Genomic DNA, 17,796 nt, shown 5'->3' on the forward strand with positions numbered 1-17,796 from the left:
ATTCAGCGATGTGTTGTGTCATGGAGAGCATGGACAAGGGAGCTGAAAAGGTCCAAGAACCAACCCAACTCATGGAAAAGACATAGATGAGGTGCTGGGTCATGAATAACTCCATCTCAAAGCAGCAAGGAAGACTGAAGCATTGAACTTCAGCAATTAGTGATCATGTGGAGCAGTCAGCGATGGTTCCCAATAGAAATGATCAGCAGCCAGATTGGCTCGATCAGAGCCAGGTTTACGGTCACTCTACAGAAAGACCGAGTTCATGCAGCTACTCTCCTTATATGCAGACAAAAAGACATTTTGCATATTATTGCGGCTGTTTTTTATTGTTGTGGGCGAAGGGGGATGTTGGAGTCTGCAAGCTTTGTTTCTTTTCTTTTATGGCTGGTTGGGTAGAGTTGATGTCTTTCATCAACACCCATGGTCCTTCTGTATTTAATGGCTACCTGAAGTGGACAGATATCAGAGGTGTATTATACCTGCATACTTTGACGATAAACTAAACTTTTGAACCTTTGATGATCTGAGAATTTTGGCTTTTTAAAAAGGTAAGCTGTGTAATCTAATGAAATACAGTATATCTCATTAAAGCAGAACATAGTACAGTTCGGGACAGGCCATTCAGCCCGCAATGCTGCACCAGCCTTATTGCAAATTTATACAAAATGTGCTCCTCCTGTGTTTGATCCATATCCTTCCATTCCTTCCATATTCATGTGTCTATTTAGAAGCCTCTTATATGCCACAGAAATGCTGCTTCCACTATTGTCCCTGCTAACCTATTCCAGACACCTCCTCCTCTCTGCATAAAGCTTCTGATTTTCAGGGTTATGAGGTGAGATCTGAGAGTGAAAATATTGATCCAATGACATTCTTAGATTGATGAGCCCCTCATGCTGCTGCAGAACACCCTGTCTATGTTAGGCTCTTTTATCAAAGCAACGAACAGGATATGGAATAAATAACTTAATTTTCTGGTGTTTTTCAACAAAAGCTGTATTTTCTTCTTTGAATGGCTAGTGTTCAATGGAACAGATCTCCTCACCCACACATACAACACCTCACAAAGCCCCTACAGTAACTCCAGAAATCCCTTTAAATGAATGAAGGAAAACAAGATGATGACTTTGTGCTACACAGACAGTACAAGCAAAACAAAAAGGACAATTGCAAATTGTTACCTATGAGCAATATCCACAAGATCTTATGGCTACAGAAACAATTTTAGAAACTGAGTATCCGTTAGGGAAGTACAACAATGGAGTTTCACTGAAAGTAATTTTGTATGCATTCATGAGATTCCTTTTAATCACTGTTAATTTATTTTTCTAACTATTTGTGGTAATTGGGGGATTTATGAAAAGAAAAAATAATCAATTTATTTTAATCATACATGCTGAAATTTGGATTAGGTCTTTTTGCCTTCAGGATAAACACTGAGGTGGCCTGAAACCTCTCTTCAGAACATTTTGTATTTTTTTTGGTAACACTGTGTCTCATTAATTTTTCCTTGACCCTTGTTGCAAGTGTTTTCTTATGAGGGTTTTCATGTTTCTGTGAGGCTGAATCAAGCTTTTGATCTTTTCAGTTGCAACTCATTTTTATGTATTTTCTTTCAAGTGTTCTTCATGGTTGATGTTCCAATAAATATACTCGTGTGAGTAGAAACTAATTATGGCCACTGATGTAAATTTCTGCACAGCTATGTATGTCTGTTGTTTTGCCACATCAGTGTATAAGGTTGATGTTTATATATTTTTTACTTTGTACGCTTTGAAGTGTGTGCCATCCCTTGCCATAAAATAAACCTGTGGACTGTCAGTTTTTTTTATCTACACATGTGTAAATGCGATAATCCTGTTTTAAATATTTATAACAGTTAATGCGGCTTGTAAGATGTACGCTGCATCTACTGTCTTGCTACAGCCAGAAAAACAACAAAAGTACGTCACATTCCAGACAAAATATTCAATTTATCCCTTTATTAACATTTCCTCCAATATAGTTTTTACGTCTTTAATGTTGAAACATCATGTGTAAACCTTATGTTGATACTTCAAAAGTAACTCTAACATTTCATTTTAGCTTACACTTTGGTATAACATTATGTGGATTTTCCAGAGTGGAATCCATTGCTCACAGGAATGCTTGCATTCTCTACATCCCAAACCTCCATGTTCTGGGTTCATAAGGCTGATCTTGCTGGCTAAGACAGTCCTCGAGCCAACCAATGTGGCCCTAACTGACAGCAAGATCATGAACATTTTAATCAGGAGGCATGGGAAGGTGGGAACAAGTCCTGTCCATTAACGTCATTGTAAAACGTTTTACAGGAAACAAAGATTTCACTCAATCTGTGTCATCTATTATAACAGCCAAGTCTTATCGATGGTTCTGAATTTAGGAACAGCCATGATGGAATGGCAGAGCAGACTCAATGGGCGAAATGGCCAAATTATTCTTTTATGTTTTATGGTCCTGTGGTCTTTTGAAAAGTATTATATAAATGCAAGTAAATAGTGAAAATTAATGTTGACTTGTAAAAGATGCAGCCTCTTCACTTTGGGAGAAAACTGAAACATTTTTGTCATACCATTGTATACTTGCTTGATGATTAAAATTCATTCTCATTTGAAAACTTATTTTCATGTAGACAAAGATTTAGATTGACATTTTGTTTTAAATCACATCTGTTAGCTTTTATTACACAGTCCTGAATTATATCCTTCAAAACATACATCTGTAAAATCTGCCAGGTTCTAGTACAAAGGAAGTAGTTCCTGAAGATATATGATATCAGATTTGAAAGAATTCAAATTAAATAAAGGATCATTTTAAAACGCAACTCTGCTACAAAGGAAGTTATTTCTGAAAAACTAGCTCATCTTTGGTTGGTGAATGAATTTTTAGACTTCATTCTACATAGCTCCTACCCAGTAAGATAGATTTCTTACCACAATACGATTGCTTTTCATCTGATTTATCCTTGCAGTGAAAAATTCCATCACATGTCAAATAATATCCAATGCAATCTCCATTTCCACATTCAAATTCAGTATGAATATTGCAAGATGAATTTTTGGCTGTAAAAATAGAAGGAGCTTATACGTAAAAGCATATTACTTGAATAGTGATCTCTGCATTTAAGAAAAAAAAAGATAATCTACAGTATTTTGCAGTTTTTAAACCTGTTATATTCTCAAAGTTCGATTAGCGCCGTTGGCCTAGTAAGTAGCCAATCTTACATTGATTGTGCAGGATCACTTGTTTCCTTTTATGAACATCTTGCCATCTTATCTCCTCTAATGACACTGCTGTTTTGTGCATTAGTTCTTTGTGTTGCTGTTTGTTAATGCAAATAATAAGAAGAGCATTATCAAAATATATTAAACAATCCTTATGTGAAATGACCAACTTTCAGCTAAACAGCAGTGGTTCCTTCTACAGTATTTCAAATGTCACACCTCATGGACACTCACATTCATATGCGTTACATTGCCACAAGTCTGTCGTATATATGAATGTCATCTGAAGACCTACATGTTATAACTTCCTCCCTCCTTCAAATCTACAAAAGAGTAAATTCGACAAGGTATTTTAAATAAAATGAAATTCCTATTATAACAACAGACATTTAAAATGAAGTTGGAGTCTAAGCCTGCTCCCTTATTAAAAATAGATGGCAGATCATATATTTAGTGCCATTTTACTGCAGTATGACCTTGATGCCTTTTGTATTTAGAAAAATATTTATCTCCATCTTAAACATATTAGATCTAGAAATGACTCTGTGTGGTAATAGATTTGTAGGTTTACTTTATTAGTACAAAACTATTAACTATTTCAAGAAGGGTATTCCATTTAAAATAGAACAGTTTACTGGTAAAATACCAAGCAAAGTCACCATAAATGTAAGCACTGAGTGCTGACATATGTAAAGAGAGAATTTAATTTTCTATAAATGATATTTGATTTGATTCCTCCTTAGCATACTCTAAAGTATGGATAGAAAAGCAGTTACTGAAATGGATTGCTATATCTGCTCCATCTGGCTGGATCTTAAACAATTGGTTTCGTATGGCACTGAATACAATGTGTTATTTTCATTCCCACTCCCTTAAATCCAGACATTTACTTGTTTAAGAAGTTTACAAGCTGTAAGGACAAATGGTTGTTTGGTCATGGCAGAAAATGTGTTCAGTTGCAAAACATGCTCTCTGTCTTTAAACTGTTTTAAACCAGGACAGTGTAAATCAGACTACCAGGCTGTGCTCTTCCTCCCTGCATACAAACAGAAGCTAAAATGGGAGAATCCAGTACAGAAAGTCATACAGTGCTGATAAGAGGAAAAAGCTTATGTGATTGCTTTGCGTTGGTAGGCTAGCCCATGTTGAAAGACTCAGCTGCCAGCCGAAATGAGTATGCCACTAACATCAAGGACTTTATCAGCAAGTATTGAGGACTGTGTACCAAAGAGGACAATCTGGGTGGTTCCAAACCAGAAAGCATGGATGAAACAGGAGATCCAATCTCTTCTGAAGTCTAGGCCTGCTGTATTCAACTCAGGTAACCCTGACCTTTACAAAAAATCAAGATATAACCTTTCTAAAGCTATCAGAGATTTTAAGAGATAGCAATAAAGATAGTAGTAAGAGAGAAATAGATAGAGATAAATAAAGGAGAGTAAGTGAGGAGGAGTGAGAGAGGAAGAGGGTGAGAGTGAGGGAAGGAGGGAGAGAGAAAGGAGGGATGGAGAGAGGGGGAGAGAGAGGGAGAGGGGAGAGGGGGAGAGAGGGAGAAAGATGGATAGAGTTTAAGATAGAGAGATAGATATTGTTGGACAGTTGATATTCCCTGCAGCACTATGATTATTCCACTGAGTGGTTTATAAATATTCTTTGTATTCTATAGTTCTGTATTTCTTGAAGGAGTTCATACATAGTTTTATTAAAATTCAAATTAAGTCATTTTTGGAACTTTAACATACATATAGTGCCTCCTTTGTTATTTCTCATTACCACTATCAGAGAAAAGGTACAAAATCAACACTCATTGCTTTAGGAGCATATTCTTCCACTCTGCTATCAGATTTATGAGTGGTACGTTAACTTATAAATACTACTTTGATAATCCTGTTGAACTATTTATTCATTATTTACTTGGTTATTATTTGTATTGTAACTAATACCAATTTTTTATGTCTTGCATTGTACAACAAATTTCTTGAAATATATCAGTGATAATAAACCTGATTCTGATTTCGAAAGACAAGAACACATTTTTAAATAGTTTCATGTGATTTTCCCCAGTGGCCATTAAATTTTATTGATCTTGGCACTTTATTTATTGACATACAGTGTGGATTAAGTCTATCCAGCCCTTCGAGCCATGCTGCCCAGCAATCTTTTGATTTAATCTTCGTCTATTCACAGGACGACTTACAATGACTGATTAATCCTCCAACCATTACATCTTTGGACTGCGGGCACCTGGAGGAAGCCCATGCAGTTGCAGGAGAATGTATAAAGTCCTTAGAGGAAGCAGCAGGAATTGAATCTGTTTCACCTGTATTGTAAAGCAATGTGCTAACCACTACGCTACTGTACCATTCTGTGGAGATATGTGCTTGAAGAGACAGCAATCAGAGAATGCCTCTGCTTATTAATGCCAGAATCCAATATACTTTCAACAATTTTCTCAACATGCCCTGCCACTTTTAATGAACTAGTGTGCCTTTTATGCTTGCATGTTCCTGCAGCCAGAGGAAGGTGATGTCTGAGAAGCTCCTATCTCACAGTATCTATTACATTTTTGCATGCTGATATTATTGAGTAATATTCAGGCTATTATTATTGATTACACTCTAAATATTAAACACATTTGACCCTTAAAGGTACTATGAGAGTGACAAAGCTTCATTAGCCAAAGTATAAATACCATGAGGCTAATAGCAACATGTAAGACAATGTTCTTATCTTTGCTGCTGATAACAAGAAGATTTGACTCTTAAACAAAATAAACAGAAGAAAAATATCTAAAATTATGTCATAAATACTCTTAACTCATAGTGTTTTTTATTCTTTTTTTAAGAAATAGAGTTGCTAGCCTCAGTAGTTCTGTCCTTGGATGGGAAGTATTGGGGCAGAAATAAACTTACCAACACATCTGTTGTCATCTAATAGTATCCGTTCTCCCCTGCAAGAACAATTTACTTGGCCATCAGCAGTCAATAGGCAAAGGTCATGACAACCTCCATTCATTATCTTACATGCAGACAGCTCACCTGGTTTAAAAGAAATGATTTTCTGTCACAACTGCAAGATTTCTTTACTAATAAGCAAAATGACTGCCAAAAAGCCTTTGCCTCTTGTTATTTAAGAAGCATAATGTAAAGTCTAAAGGAACTCCAGATTTTGCTGATCACTTTTATATCTAAGAAAAAGATACCTTAACAATACAAATACAAGCTCATAATTTTTCCAGATGCCCTGATAAAATGCAAGAAACAATTTTAACTTGTAATTGCACCAGGCTATGTTTATGTTTCTAAAGCTTCCAAAATTAGATAGACTATTAGTGCTGAACTCAAACCTCTTTCCAAATCGAAAATTAGTGTTATAGTAAAATTTCTTAATTTTCAATACTAAGAGATGTTTTACTGGCAAGCTAAACAACACTTGCTATCTTATCAAAAAATTACATTATATTATTATAATTTTTATTCATGTACATTTCAAAATATCATTACCTAAAGGGAAGTACCGTAGATTCCGGATTTTAAGCCGCTACTTTTTTCCCACATTTTGAACAGCTTTGAACACTGCGGCCTTTAATACGGAACGGCTAATACATGATTTTTTTCATGCCGCCAAAAACATTTTGCCTCGTAACAGTAGACCAATAAAATTCATGAGTAGTTCACAGAGGTCCAATGAAATTGTACGATAAATCAAGCGCACTTTCACAATTAAATTATTGTAAATCAGTCATTTGTACTCACCCTCATCAACATGGAAAACACTCGAAGAAAAGCATTGTGCTGCCGTTATGGCAATTATTTAGTTTATAATATTTTCGCTTAGTAATTCATTTTCTAGTTAAAGTTAGAAGTGTTTTAACTATATTTGTTTTCTGTACTACATCGCGGGATGCTATGACGTCACACCCGGTTTCGCCGCGTCTTGTGGGAAAAATGCCGTTTGCGATAAACGGGACGGCGGGGGCGAGCGGCGGAGCGAAAACGCTGCTTTTAAGTTAAAGGCGATCAATAACTTTTCCTGGTAGGCTGCAGTATATATATTTTTTACCAGTCGTTAGGAGATATTGGAATGTTGTTCAGTAAAAAAGTATACGCAACGTATATTTAAAAGTAGCCGCGTTACAGGCACTGTTCGAAAAAAAGCATTTGCAATATGTATTTGTTTATGTTACCATATGGATTTAATTAAAAGTTAAAAAATCCTCACGTGTAATATCTTTCTGTGTAAATATCTCATATTACAACGTGGGACACCTGCGGCCGAAAATCCGGTGCAGCCGAAAATCCGGTGCGACCTAAAATCCGGTGCGGCCTGTACAAGTAAAAAATTGATTTTCTTTCTAAAATTAGAGCCAGCGGCTTTTAATCAGGTGCGCTCTGTAGTCCGGAATCTACGGTAATGTAAATGATATGTAGGTTTCAATTCTTATACTGTACTCTACAGAATACTTATTATATTGATTAAAATAGCTACTTGGCATACTACAGTAAATTGACCATTTAACCTTCTCTGGGATGCCAGGAATACCCATATGGACACTTGCCTGACATCAGAAAATGGTGGAAAAGGGTAAGTTTCCACCACAGGCAGTGATCGATCTTTTGGGAGAACAGTTATCTAGTCAGTGGGAGGCACTGTTGGTCTACTGCTGGTGGTAAGTTCTGAGCCATTAACTTTGAACTTTGAAATTAGCAATAACAGCCATGGCTCCATTGGTATTCAAATGGTATTATGTTATTGCATTGTATATATTTTAAGAAAGTAACCATTATATTATGAATTGCTCAAATTTAAAATGAACGGAAATGACACGCCTCAATGTGCTTAATTTTGATTTACAAAATTCTCATTTGGATAATTAATGTTAATTTAATTTATACCATGTGGTTTTAATATAATTTAGTGTTCATATCTAATTAAGAAAACATGTAAAAATAACCTACAATTAATTCAGCATAAATATTGGAAATTTAAATGCAAATTGTGGAACAGTTGTATGAGAAGCTTCATGTTCTGAAATGTTGGTGTGCAAACCAACTCTCAGAATACTCTGATTAAAGCTGGACATATGTGATGCATGGGATCAGACCATTCTGCCATTATTTTTAACCCATTCTCCATTTCACCATAGCTTCTCCACATGCACAATGCATTCTGGCTTAGGAAATAAATGTGGAACAAGTTCCAAGGATACAAAGGTACAATTTGAAGCAGCATTTTTGAAAATCACAGTTTGTGTTACTACATATCTGGAACTCTGAAGAATGGTTCACTGGGTGTTGCTACATGATATGATAGTTAAACACAGCAGTTCAAGAGCATTCTGCAATGTATAAACAGGCTGCAAAAACAAATTCTCAGTGTCATAATACTGAACACAACTTACAATTGTTGGTGTCATTAGCTACAACCATAATTCCCATAGGCTGATGAGCTGTATCAGAACGCAGCACTTTAACTTCTCCTCCTGTGTACTTATCGCAGCGCATTACAGATCTCTGCATCCAGTCCGTCCAGAAGATGTAATCGCCATAAATTGCTAAGCCAAAGAAAGTGCCTGGTCCAGATTTCAGAACTACCTGTGCCATTGCAAGCATAAGAGGGAAACAGCTGTTAATGTCTTTTACTTGACCAAGCATGAGTTACAATGTTAAAAGCTTTCATGGGGTTTATTGTTAAGACTATAAGAACACAAGACATAGCTGCAGACTTAGACCATTCAGCCCATTGAGTCTCTCTGCCATTTCATCATGGTTGATCCATTTCCCTCTCAGCCCAGTCTCCTGCCTTCTCTCCATAATCTTTCACACTCTGATCAACAATCTAGCAACTTCGCCTTAAATGCACCCACAGTGACCTGTGGCAATGAATTCCAGACACACACCATCCTCTGGCTAAAGAAATTCCTCCTCGTCTCTGTTCTAGATGGGTGCCCCTCTATTTTGAGACTGTGCCCTGTGGTCCTAGAGGGCCTCGAGCCCCTAGACTCCCTCACCAAAGGAAACATTTTTTTCTCATCCTTCCTATCTAGGCCTTTCAACATTTCATTGGTTCAATGAAACCACCCCCCACCCCCCCGCCCATTCTTCAAGATTCTAGCATGTACAGGCCTAGAGGCTTCATTCAGGTTTTTATCCTTAAATAACCAGCAAGCATCATTTCCATATTGATTATTTTAGAATGCATTAAACGGAGGTTCGCCCACAGATACTATAAGAGTGGTTGTATGTTGCACTCTTTCGCAAAAACTTAATTCCATTGAAGTCTATGGACTTTAGGTTGAAGAAGTGGAAGTCAACACATCATAGCTATTGTATTGCTAGTTTAGTGCAAACAAACAGGTCCAATAAAATTTACAACAATGAAACAACTGGTTAAATTGCCTCTTTTATTATGATTCCTCATGAGTCTCCTCCCTTACCTCTCCATCTCACTCCACCAGCATTTCTTTTGTTTAATAGATTCCAAATAGAGTTGTATAGAAATAAATCCCAGTGAGGTATATTCATCATTATACGGAAAGATGGTTCTATGTAACTTGGTAATTGAACATTTTCAGCTTAATTGTAAAGTGATTAAATTACTAATGAAATTTACAAAAATATTTTTAATAATACAAATTCTAATTTTATGCCTTAAAATTTCCTATTGCCGTATGTTTCAAAGCTTAACTTATTATGTAGTAATCTGTAATGTGTAATGACCAAATCCCTAATTTGTCCTCATCAGGCATTTATTCTAAGACCTTAAAATGAACTTGAAATGGCAAATTTTAATGAGTTAGTAGTAAAGATGCATGTCATGGAAGTGAGTTCAATTACTCTTTGGGCACCAAACAATGATTAATGAATTACTATCAATGATTAATCTCTTAATCATCACATTCTGTAGTCTTAATCATTGCTGAATAATAATTTACAATAACTCTTAATGTATTAAAATAATGTAGACATTAGAAAACTAGTGCTAATGTAGTGATCTGAAATATACTCTGTGCTCTGGGCACTTGGAGTTTGATGAACTGCCAAAAGCAATAGAAAATTTTAACAACTGCAATCTATTGACTGGTAAAAGGTTAAGGGTAACAGTGAGTGGATAGAAATAGCAATGCTAAAATGCCAAATGAGTTTCCTTTTGCTTGATATGTCTTGTTATATTCAACCAGGAAACAATAGCTGAAGTGTCAAATTATCAGGGACTAAACAGTCCAGAAAGAATATATGTCATTTTCTGCAGCCAAAGCATTCAGCAATCTTCCTGTTATTGCAAATAATGAATTGCACTGAACCAAAACATTGCAATCTAGCTTTTTTTCAATTCATGCTTTTCCATTGTTATATCTGGCTGCAGCAAGTTAACAAGAAGGCACATGGAATGTTGACCTCCATTACATTAAAAATGGACTGTAAGAGGAGGAAATACGCTGTAAAGGATTTTGGTGAAATGACATTTGGAATAATACCTGCATCTCCTCTTTTACACTTCAACTAATCATCTATGTGCAATACTAGACTCTTCAGCACTAAAATGGTACCAAAATGGCTGTAACTGTTTCTACTTGTTGCTGCAATCTGTATCATGTGTTCGAGTCATGAAAGGCTACATTTAGGTATTCCAGCAGGAAATTATGGCATACTTATATTTCAGGATTCATTTCCTAATACGCCAGTAGACTCAATCACACCTTAACACATACTGTAGCTCAGTTTTCCATCCTTCGGTTATTGAGAATGCCTATTTTACAGTACTCATTATGATTATTACAGGTCCACAATCCTTTATCCAAAATTCTGAAATCCAAAAAGCTCCGAAAACTGAAGTTTTTTTTGCCAACAGCTGACGTCACTCAGGTGTGACGTGGCAGCACCAGCAGAGGTCGCCAGACATCAGTTGTGGCTCAGTGCTCCTACTGGTTACACGTGCATTTGCTGTTCGCTGATATTTTGTGTTCACTGTTGACTTTGTGTTTAATTTCACTGTGAAAATGTCAAAAACAGCTGCCGATACCCCTATGGGTAACAATGAGAAAAAGAGAAGGAAGCACTTATCATTATCAGTAACGCAGAAAGTGGACTTATTGCAGAAGCTTGATCGTGGTGTGTCTGTGTGGTGTCTTACTGAAGAATATGGTGTCGGAACTACCACTGTATATGATTTAAAGAAACAGAAAGACAAGTTACTGAAGTTTTATAGTGACAGTGACATTCTACATTTATTCCAATAAGTCATTTACGATGTGTTTGATTCGGTTCATTTGAAGCTGTATACTTTTATGTTTTATTGAATGTTTTTGTTGGAAATAAAATATTTTTCTTGTCATTATTCCCTAAACAATACAGTGTAACAACTACTTACATAGCATTTACATTGTATTAGGTATTATAATTAATTTAGAGATTATTTAAAGTATACGGGGGGGTGTGCATAGGTCTGGAGCTCCACCGGGTCCTAAAGTCCACCCACACTGAGACAGGTTAAATAAGGGACTTGAACATATGTGCTTTTTGGTATCTGCAGGGGGTCCCATAACCAATAAGGAGGGATTCAGAAATTGGAAAAATTCTGAATTCCGAAATGCAACTGGCCCCAGGGATTTCGGATAAGGGATTGTGGACCTGTATAGGACAGGAATTATAAAGTTGGCTTTGAAATGGTGTAGCAAAGCTTGATTATTGGAGTGAATGAATTGTTCCATGAAGAAAAAGCAAGTTAAACCAACATTCTCTGTAACTTAGAAGAATAAACGGAGATCCCAAAGAGACACTCAACACAATGTGAAATGATAGATTCTGTGGGGATATTTCCTTTGGTGGGCAAATCCGGAACTGGGAATAACACAATCTCAGGATGAACAGTCAACTACTTTAGACTATAAGACCATAAGGTATAGCAGCAGAATTAGGCCAATTGTCCCAATCAGTCTGCTCCAATATTTCATCATAGCTGATCCATTTTCCCTCTCAGCCCTAACTTCCTGCCTTCTCCCCGTAACCCTTCATGCCCTGAACAATCAAGAATCTATCAACCTTTGTCTTGAAAATACATAATGACTTGGCTTCTACAGCAACAAATTCCAGATTCACTACTTTCTGGCTGAAGAAATCCCTCCTCTTCTCCGTTCTAAAAGGATGCCCCTCTACTCTGGTCTTAGTCACTCCCACCATAGGAAACATCCTCTCCACATCCACTCTATCAAGGCTCTTCACCATCCAATGGGTTTCAATTACATCAGATTCAGATTCATTGTCATTTAGAAACCACAAGTGCAATGCAGTTAAAACATGAGACAACGTTCCTCCAGAATGATATCACAAAAGCATATGACAAAACAGACTACACCAGAAAATCCACATAACGTTTGGCAATCCCCAATCCAGAGTCCGGGGAGGCTGCTGAGTATTAATATCACGCTACCGTCTAGCACGTTCCCCGGAAAGGAGCTCCAAATCCACCAGACAAACAAGACCAAAAACAAAAGCTACAAGACCTGCACAAAACCACATAGTTACAACAGTACAAATAATAGCATAATTGATAAAAAAAAACAGACCATGGGCACAGTAAAAATAGTTCAAAGATGTTAAAGGACTATAAGTTCAAAATAAATCTCCACACAGTTTCCACAAGTCCCCAGGGTCCCGACAGACTCGCCATCCCACGCCGGCGGCAGAAGGGAATACCCCCGCTATGGACTTCCACAGCGCCACCCGACTCAGCCTCGCAGACACAGCACACAACGAAAGCCATCTGACCACAGTGGACTCTGAGTCCATCGAACCTCCGAGCCGACAACCATCCCCTCCGGCACAGCTTCATCACCACTTATTCTCAGAGTCCCAGAGACATCAGACACTCTTTATCTGACAAGCTGTTTAATCCCAGAATCATTTTTGAACTATCTCCGGTTTCAGCACATCCTTTCCAAGATAGGGCCCAAGCCTGCTCATATTACTCCAAGTTAGACCTCACCAGTGCTTTATAAATTCTCAACATTAGTTTTATATTTTAATCCTCTTGAAATGAAGGCTAACATTGCATTTGCCTTCCTCACCACTGACCCAACCTGCAAATTAACCTTTAAGGAATCCTGCACAAGGACTCCAAAGTCCCTTTGCACTTCAGATTTTTGTATTCTCTCTCCATTTAGAAAATAGTCAACCTTTACATTTCTTCTGCCAAAGTGCACGACTGTACACTTCCTGAAACTGTATTCTACCTGCCACTTATTTGCCCATTCTCCTAATCTGTGTAAGTCCTTCTATAGCCTATTTCCTCAAAACTACCTGCCCCTCCATCTGTCTTTAAATTGTCTTCAAACTTTGTAACAAAGCCATTCTTACATCATCCAAAGACTGAACTGTGGAGGAATTTTTCCTCTTAAAGAGTCCTAGGTTTTGAGAATCCTCAGAAAATTGTAATTCTCAATCAATTCATATAGTTCAAGGTAGTGATGATACATTTTTTGACTATGGGGCAATTAAGGCATATGAAGACCAGGCAGAAAAATGGAGTTAAGGCCAAGATCAGAACAGTTGTGATCTCATTGAATAGGAAGCCAGCTAGAAGGACAATATGTTCTAATCTCACTTCCATTTCTTATGGTTTATTTATTAGTATCTATTTCTTTATGATTTTTATCCATAGTTTAAGGACAGTACATTCATAAAAGCTGTTTCCCTCTGACTCATGCACCATTTCAACTTGAATGTATATTGTTTCCATTAGTAGACAACATATTTCCTTTAATACTGCTTCATCAGATTCTATAATTTGCTGTATAGTTCTGATGACCAGTTTCATCACTACCTGAAGAGGGCTACTGGATATATACAATAAAAACACACTGCTCAGCATTGTCAAATGTTAAAAACACAATCAAATGATCTTTCAATCTTAATCATAATTAATCATGTTTGAGTTCAAGTCATAAATGACTTACTCTTTAAAGTGAGAATATTTTAATACGTTACAGAATCTGGCCAAAATTTTATAGGGCATAATTTTAAAAGAACAAAACTGTTATATCATTTGAACCTTCTCTTTGCTATATGGTGCCATTGTGGCATCTATTTCTATTTATAATAATGATTTTATAACATGAGTTCATATCGCTATACAACACCCTATCCCAGAAATAAGATAAGACCATAAGATATAGGAGCAGAAGCAGGCCATTCAGTCCATCGAGTCTGCTCCACCATTCAATCATGGGCTGATCCAATTCTTCCAGTCATCCCCACTCCCCTGCCTTCTCCCCATACCCTTTGATACCCTGGCTAATCAAGAACCTATCTACCTCTGCTTTAAATACACCCAATGACTTAGCCTCCTCAGCCACTCGTGGCAACAAATTCCACAGATTTACCACCCTCTGTATAAATTGATTTCTCCAAATCTCTGTTCTAAATGGACGTTCTTCAATCCTGAAGACTCCCCTACTATGAGAAATAATTTTGTCATATCTAATCTGTTCAGGCATTTGAAGTGTTTCTTTGAGATCCCCTCTCATTGTCCTGAACTCCAGGGAATACAGCCCAAGAGCTGCCAGATGTTCCTCATACGGAAACCCTTTCATTCCTGGAATCGTTCCCATGAATCTTCTCTGAACTCTCTCCAATGTCAGTATATCCTTTCTAAAATAAGGAGCCCAAAACTGCACACAATACTCCAAGTATGGTCTCACGAGTGCCTTATAGAGCTTCAATATCACATCCCTGCTCTTATATTCTATACTCCTAGAAATGAATGCCAACATTGCATTTGCCTTCTTCACCACCAACTCAAACTGGAGGTTAACCTATAGGGTATCCTACACATGGACTCCCAAGTCCCTTTGCATCTCTGCGTTTTGAATTCTCTCTCCATCTAAATAATAGTCTGCCGGTTTAATTCTTCCACCAAAGTACATGACCATACACTTTCCGACATTGTATTTCATTTGTCACTTCATTCCCCTAAACTATCTGTCTGCAGGCTCTCTGTTTCCTCAACACTACCCACTCCTCCATCTATCTTTGCATCATCGGCAAACTTAGCCACAAATCCATTAATCCCATAGTCCAAATCATTGACATACATAGTAAAAAGCAGTGGTCCCAACACCGACCCTGGTGGAACTCCAGTAGTAACCGGCAGACAGCCAGAATAGGACCCCTTTATTCCCTCTCTATGCTTTCTGCCGATCAACCAATGCTCCACCCATGCTAGTAACTTACCTGTAATTCCATGGGCTCTTATCTTGCCAAGTGACCTCATGTGTGACACGTATCAAAGGCCTTCTGAAAATCCAAGTACACCACATCCACTGCATTTCCTTAGTCTACCCTGCTTGTAATTTCCTCAAAAAATTGCAGTAAGTTAGTCAGGCAGGACTTTCCTTTCAGGAAACCATGCTGGCTTTGGCCTAAATATGTGTCTTTGCCTGTTGTCTCAATGCTTTTGCTTTTACATGACATGTCCTACTCTCAAGTGACTACCTAATAGCTAAATATAGTTTCTTATTTATAACTACATGTTTGATCTTTGTTTAAATACCTGTATTAACCAAAAGCCTAAATTATTAATTATAAGGTAATAATGTTTCTACAGTTCATTGTGCTACAATTTTATATTTAATTTAATTTCTTGTCCTCAATCACAATGTTTTTGTTTACATTCATCTGTTTAAGTTCCAAACACCTTTGTCAAATCAATCCATAAATCCCAATATTCTGATGAAAATAACAAGCACTGAGTTATTTAAGAATCTTCTGTTACGCTCAGAATGTTTGTCCTATCTCCGAAACTTCAATTATAATGTGGGGCAGAATTCAAGCATGCAGGAGCCAACATGAGCACAATGCACCACTAAATGTAATGGGAGTGGTTTTAACTGCTGAACTTTACACACTGTCTGCTAGTTAGAGCTAAGGATCAGGAGACAACTTGAGGAGCATTGGCTGGTAAAGACCTGGGGTCAAAAGAATAGGGGAAACGTAGTGAAAAGATAGAGCAGTTTAAATGTATCACTGAGAGCAACTCTCATTCCTCTAAATTCAACAAAATGGGGGATTAGCATTCCCTCACAAAATAGGTCCATAGGCCTGTTTTTCCAGACTCCAGAATGAAAGTTAACAAATGTATACTTCTGAGGACTTTCACTGGCTCTGAAACTTCTTTCTACTCTCTTTACAGACTAAACTCGATGGGCTGAACAGCCTAATTCTGCTCTTGTGTCATATGAAGAAGCCAACATAGTTTCCCCAATTAGGCTACTGTTTAAATTGCAGACAAATATCTTCACATGGGTGTCCTTACTCTCAGTGCAGAAGTAAGCAAAGTCCATGGGTAAGTTATTCTACTAATGTTAACTGCCTGATTTCAAGCAAGAAACAAGCTAGCACTGGAATAGTTGATTTGTTGAATGGTGAGGGTTTGCTATAGCAAGGCCATGCATGAGAACTCTCTTTCAGAATGCCATGTTGATGAAATGTGATGCGACTTTAATTCTTTGTTATAAAATTCAAAATTTGTAACTTACGTATCTATGCGTTCCATCATATTCACACCTTTCAATTCTTCCTACAGAACCATCAGAGAAATACAGTTTCTCTGCCTTATAATCAATCGTAAGTCCATTTGGTGTGAAAATGTCAGTGCTGACGATGACTTGAACATTTCCTCCGGAGAGGGTTGCTTTCATTATACTGGGCTGCTGTTCGTTCCAGTTTGTCCAGAACATCAAACTACAAAAGTTAAAAAAAACAAATTATCAGGTCAAACTTTACGAAAGGATTTCACAATTTAAAAATATATGTATTGGGAAATGTTGTATAATAATTAATCTGTAATTTCAAGAACATTCATTACAAAGGTCAACAAATATTTTATCAGCTAAAATCAATTTCCCACATTTTACAGCGAGATGGCTTGTTGGTAATATACAATCAATAAGAATGCTTCTGTAAGATATTCTCACAACTGATAAAATGCTGTTTCATATAGTATCTACATACAGTATGTAGATATATAGTTACTACAGATTTGGGAGTGGGTCCATATGTCACTACGACAGGGCGTGATGACATGAGTCCCGGGCTCAGCTGTCTCTGGCTGACAGTACCCGGTACAGGCCCCTGTCCAGGGTTACGGATCCCGCTGCCTTGTGGATATCTTCAGGAGAAGAGAAGGCTAAGGAGTAAACCCTACACAAATCCGGAGTGGAGCCCCTAAGGCGGTTGGATGATGTATCACGTCACCTCCTGGCAGCTCCTGCAGCCAAGCTGATGCCAAATGTACTGCTTCGCATTCCTTTGGACCATATCCACGAGGCCGAGAGGGGGATCTTGATGTCTGGGCAGCCCAGGATCTCTATATTCATCGCCCAGGTCTGCACCCCGGAGAGGTGGGCACATCCATTGTCTACTTAGACAGATGGAGCCATTAATAGATTTGTCTGCAGTTACTACAATTGCAGTAACTACAAAGGAATCTCCGTTTCCTGCTCCAGCAAATGATATTTACCTATAGTAACTTTAACAAAAGCACAGGGAAT

General features: G+C 37.5%; 1 protein-coding gene across 1 annotated transcript in view; it reads right to left on the minus strand.

The window, feature by feature from the left end:
• The window catches only part of LOC140714547 (low-density lipoprotein receptor-related protein 1-like), a 1,940,354-nt gene that overhangs the window by 317,806 nt on the left and 1,604,752 nt on the right, over positions 1-17,796 (minus strand). The window contains exons 43-46 of the mRNA XM_073025830.1: positions 16,783-16,987; positions 8,650-8,842; positions 6,161-6,286; positions 2,958-3,086 (exon numbers count right to left, since the gene is read on the minus strand). Of these exons, the coding sequence (XP_072881931.1) occupies positions 2,958-3,086; positions 6,161-6,286; positions 8,650-8,842; positions 16,783-16,987 (653 nt within the window). The remainder of the gene's footprint in view (positions 1-2,957; positions 3,087-6,160; positions 6,287-8,649; positions 8,843-16,782; positions 16,988-17,796) is intronic.

The sequence above is a fragment of the Hemitrygon akajei genome, chromosome 2, assembly GCF_048418815.1.
Source record: "Hemitrygon akajei chromosome 2, sHemAka1.3, whole genome shotgun sequence".
NCBI classification, from domain to species: domain Eukaryota; kingdom Metazoa; phylum Chordata; class Chondrichthyes; order Myliobatiformes; family Dasyatidae; genus Hemitrygon; species Hemitrygon akajei.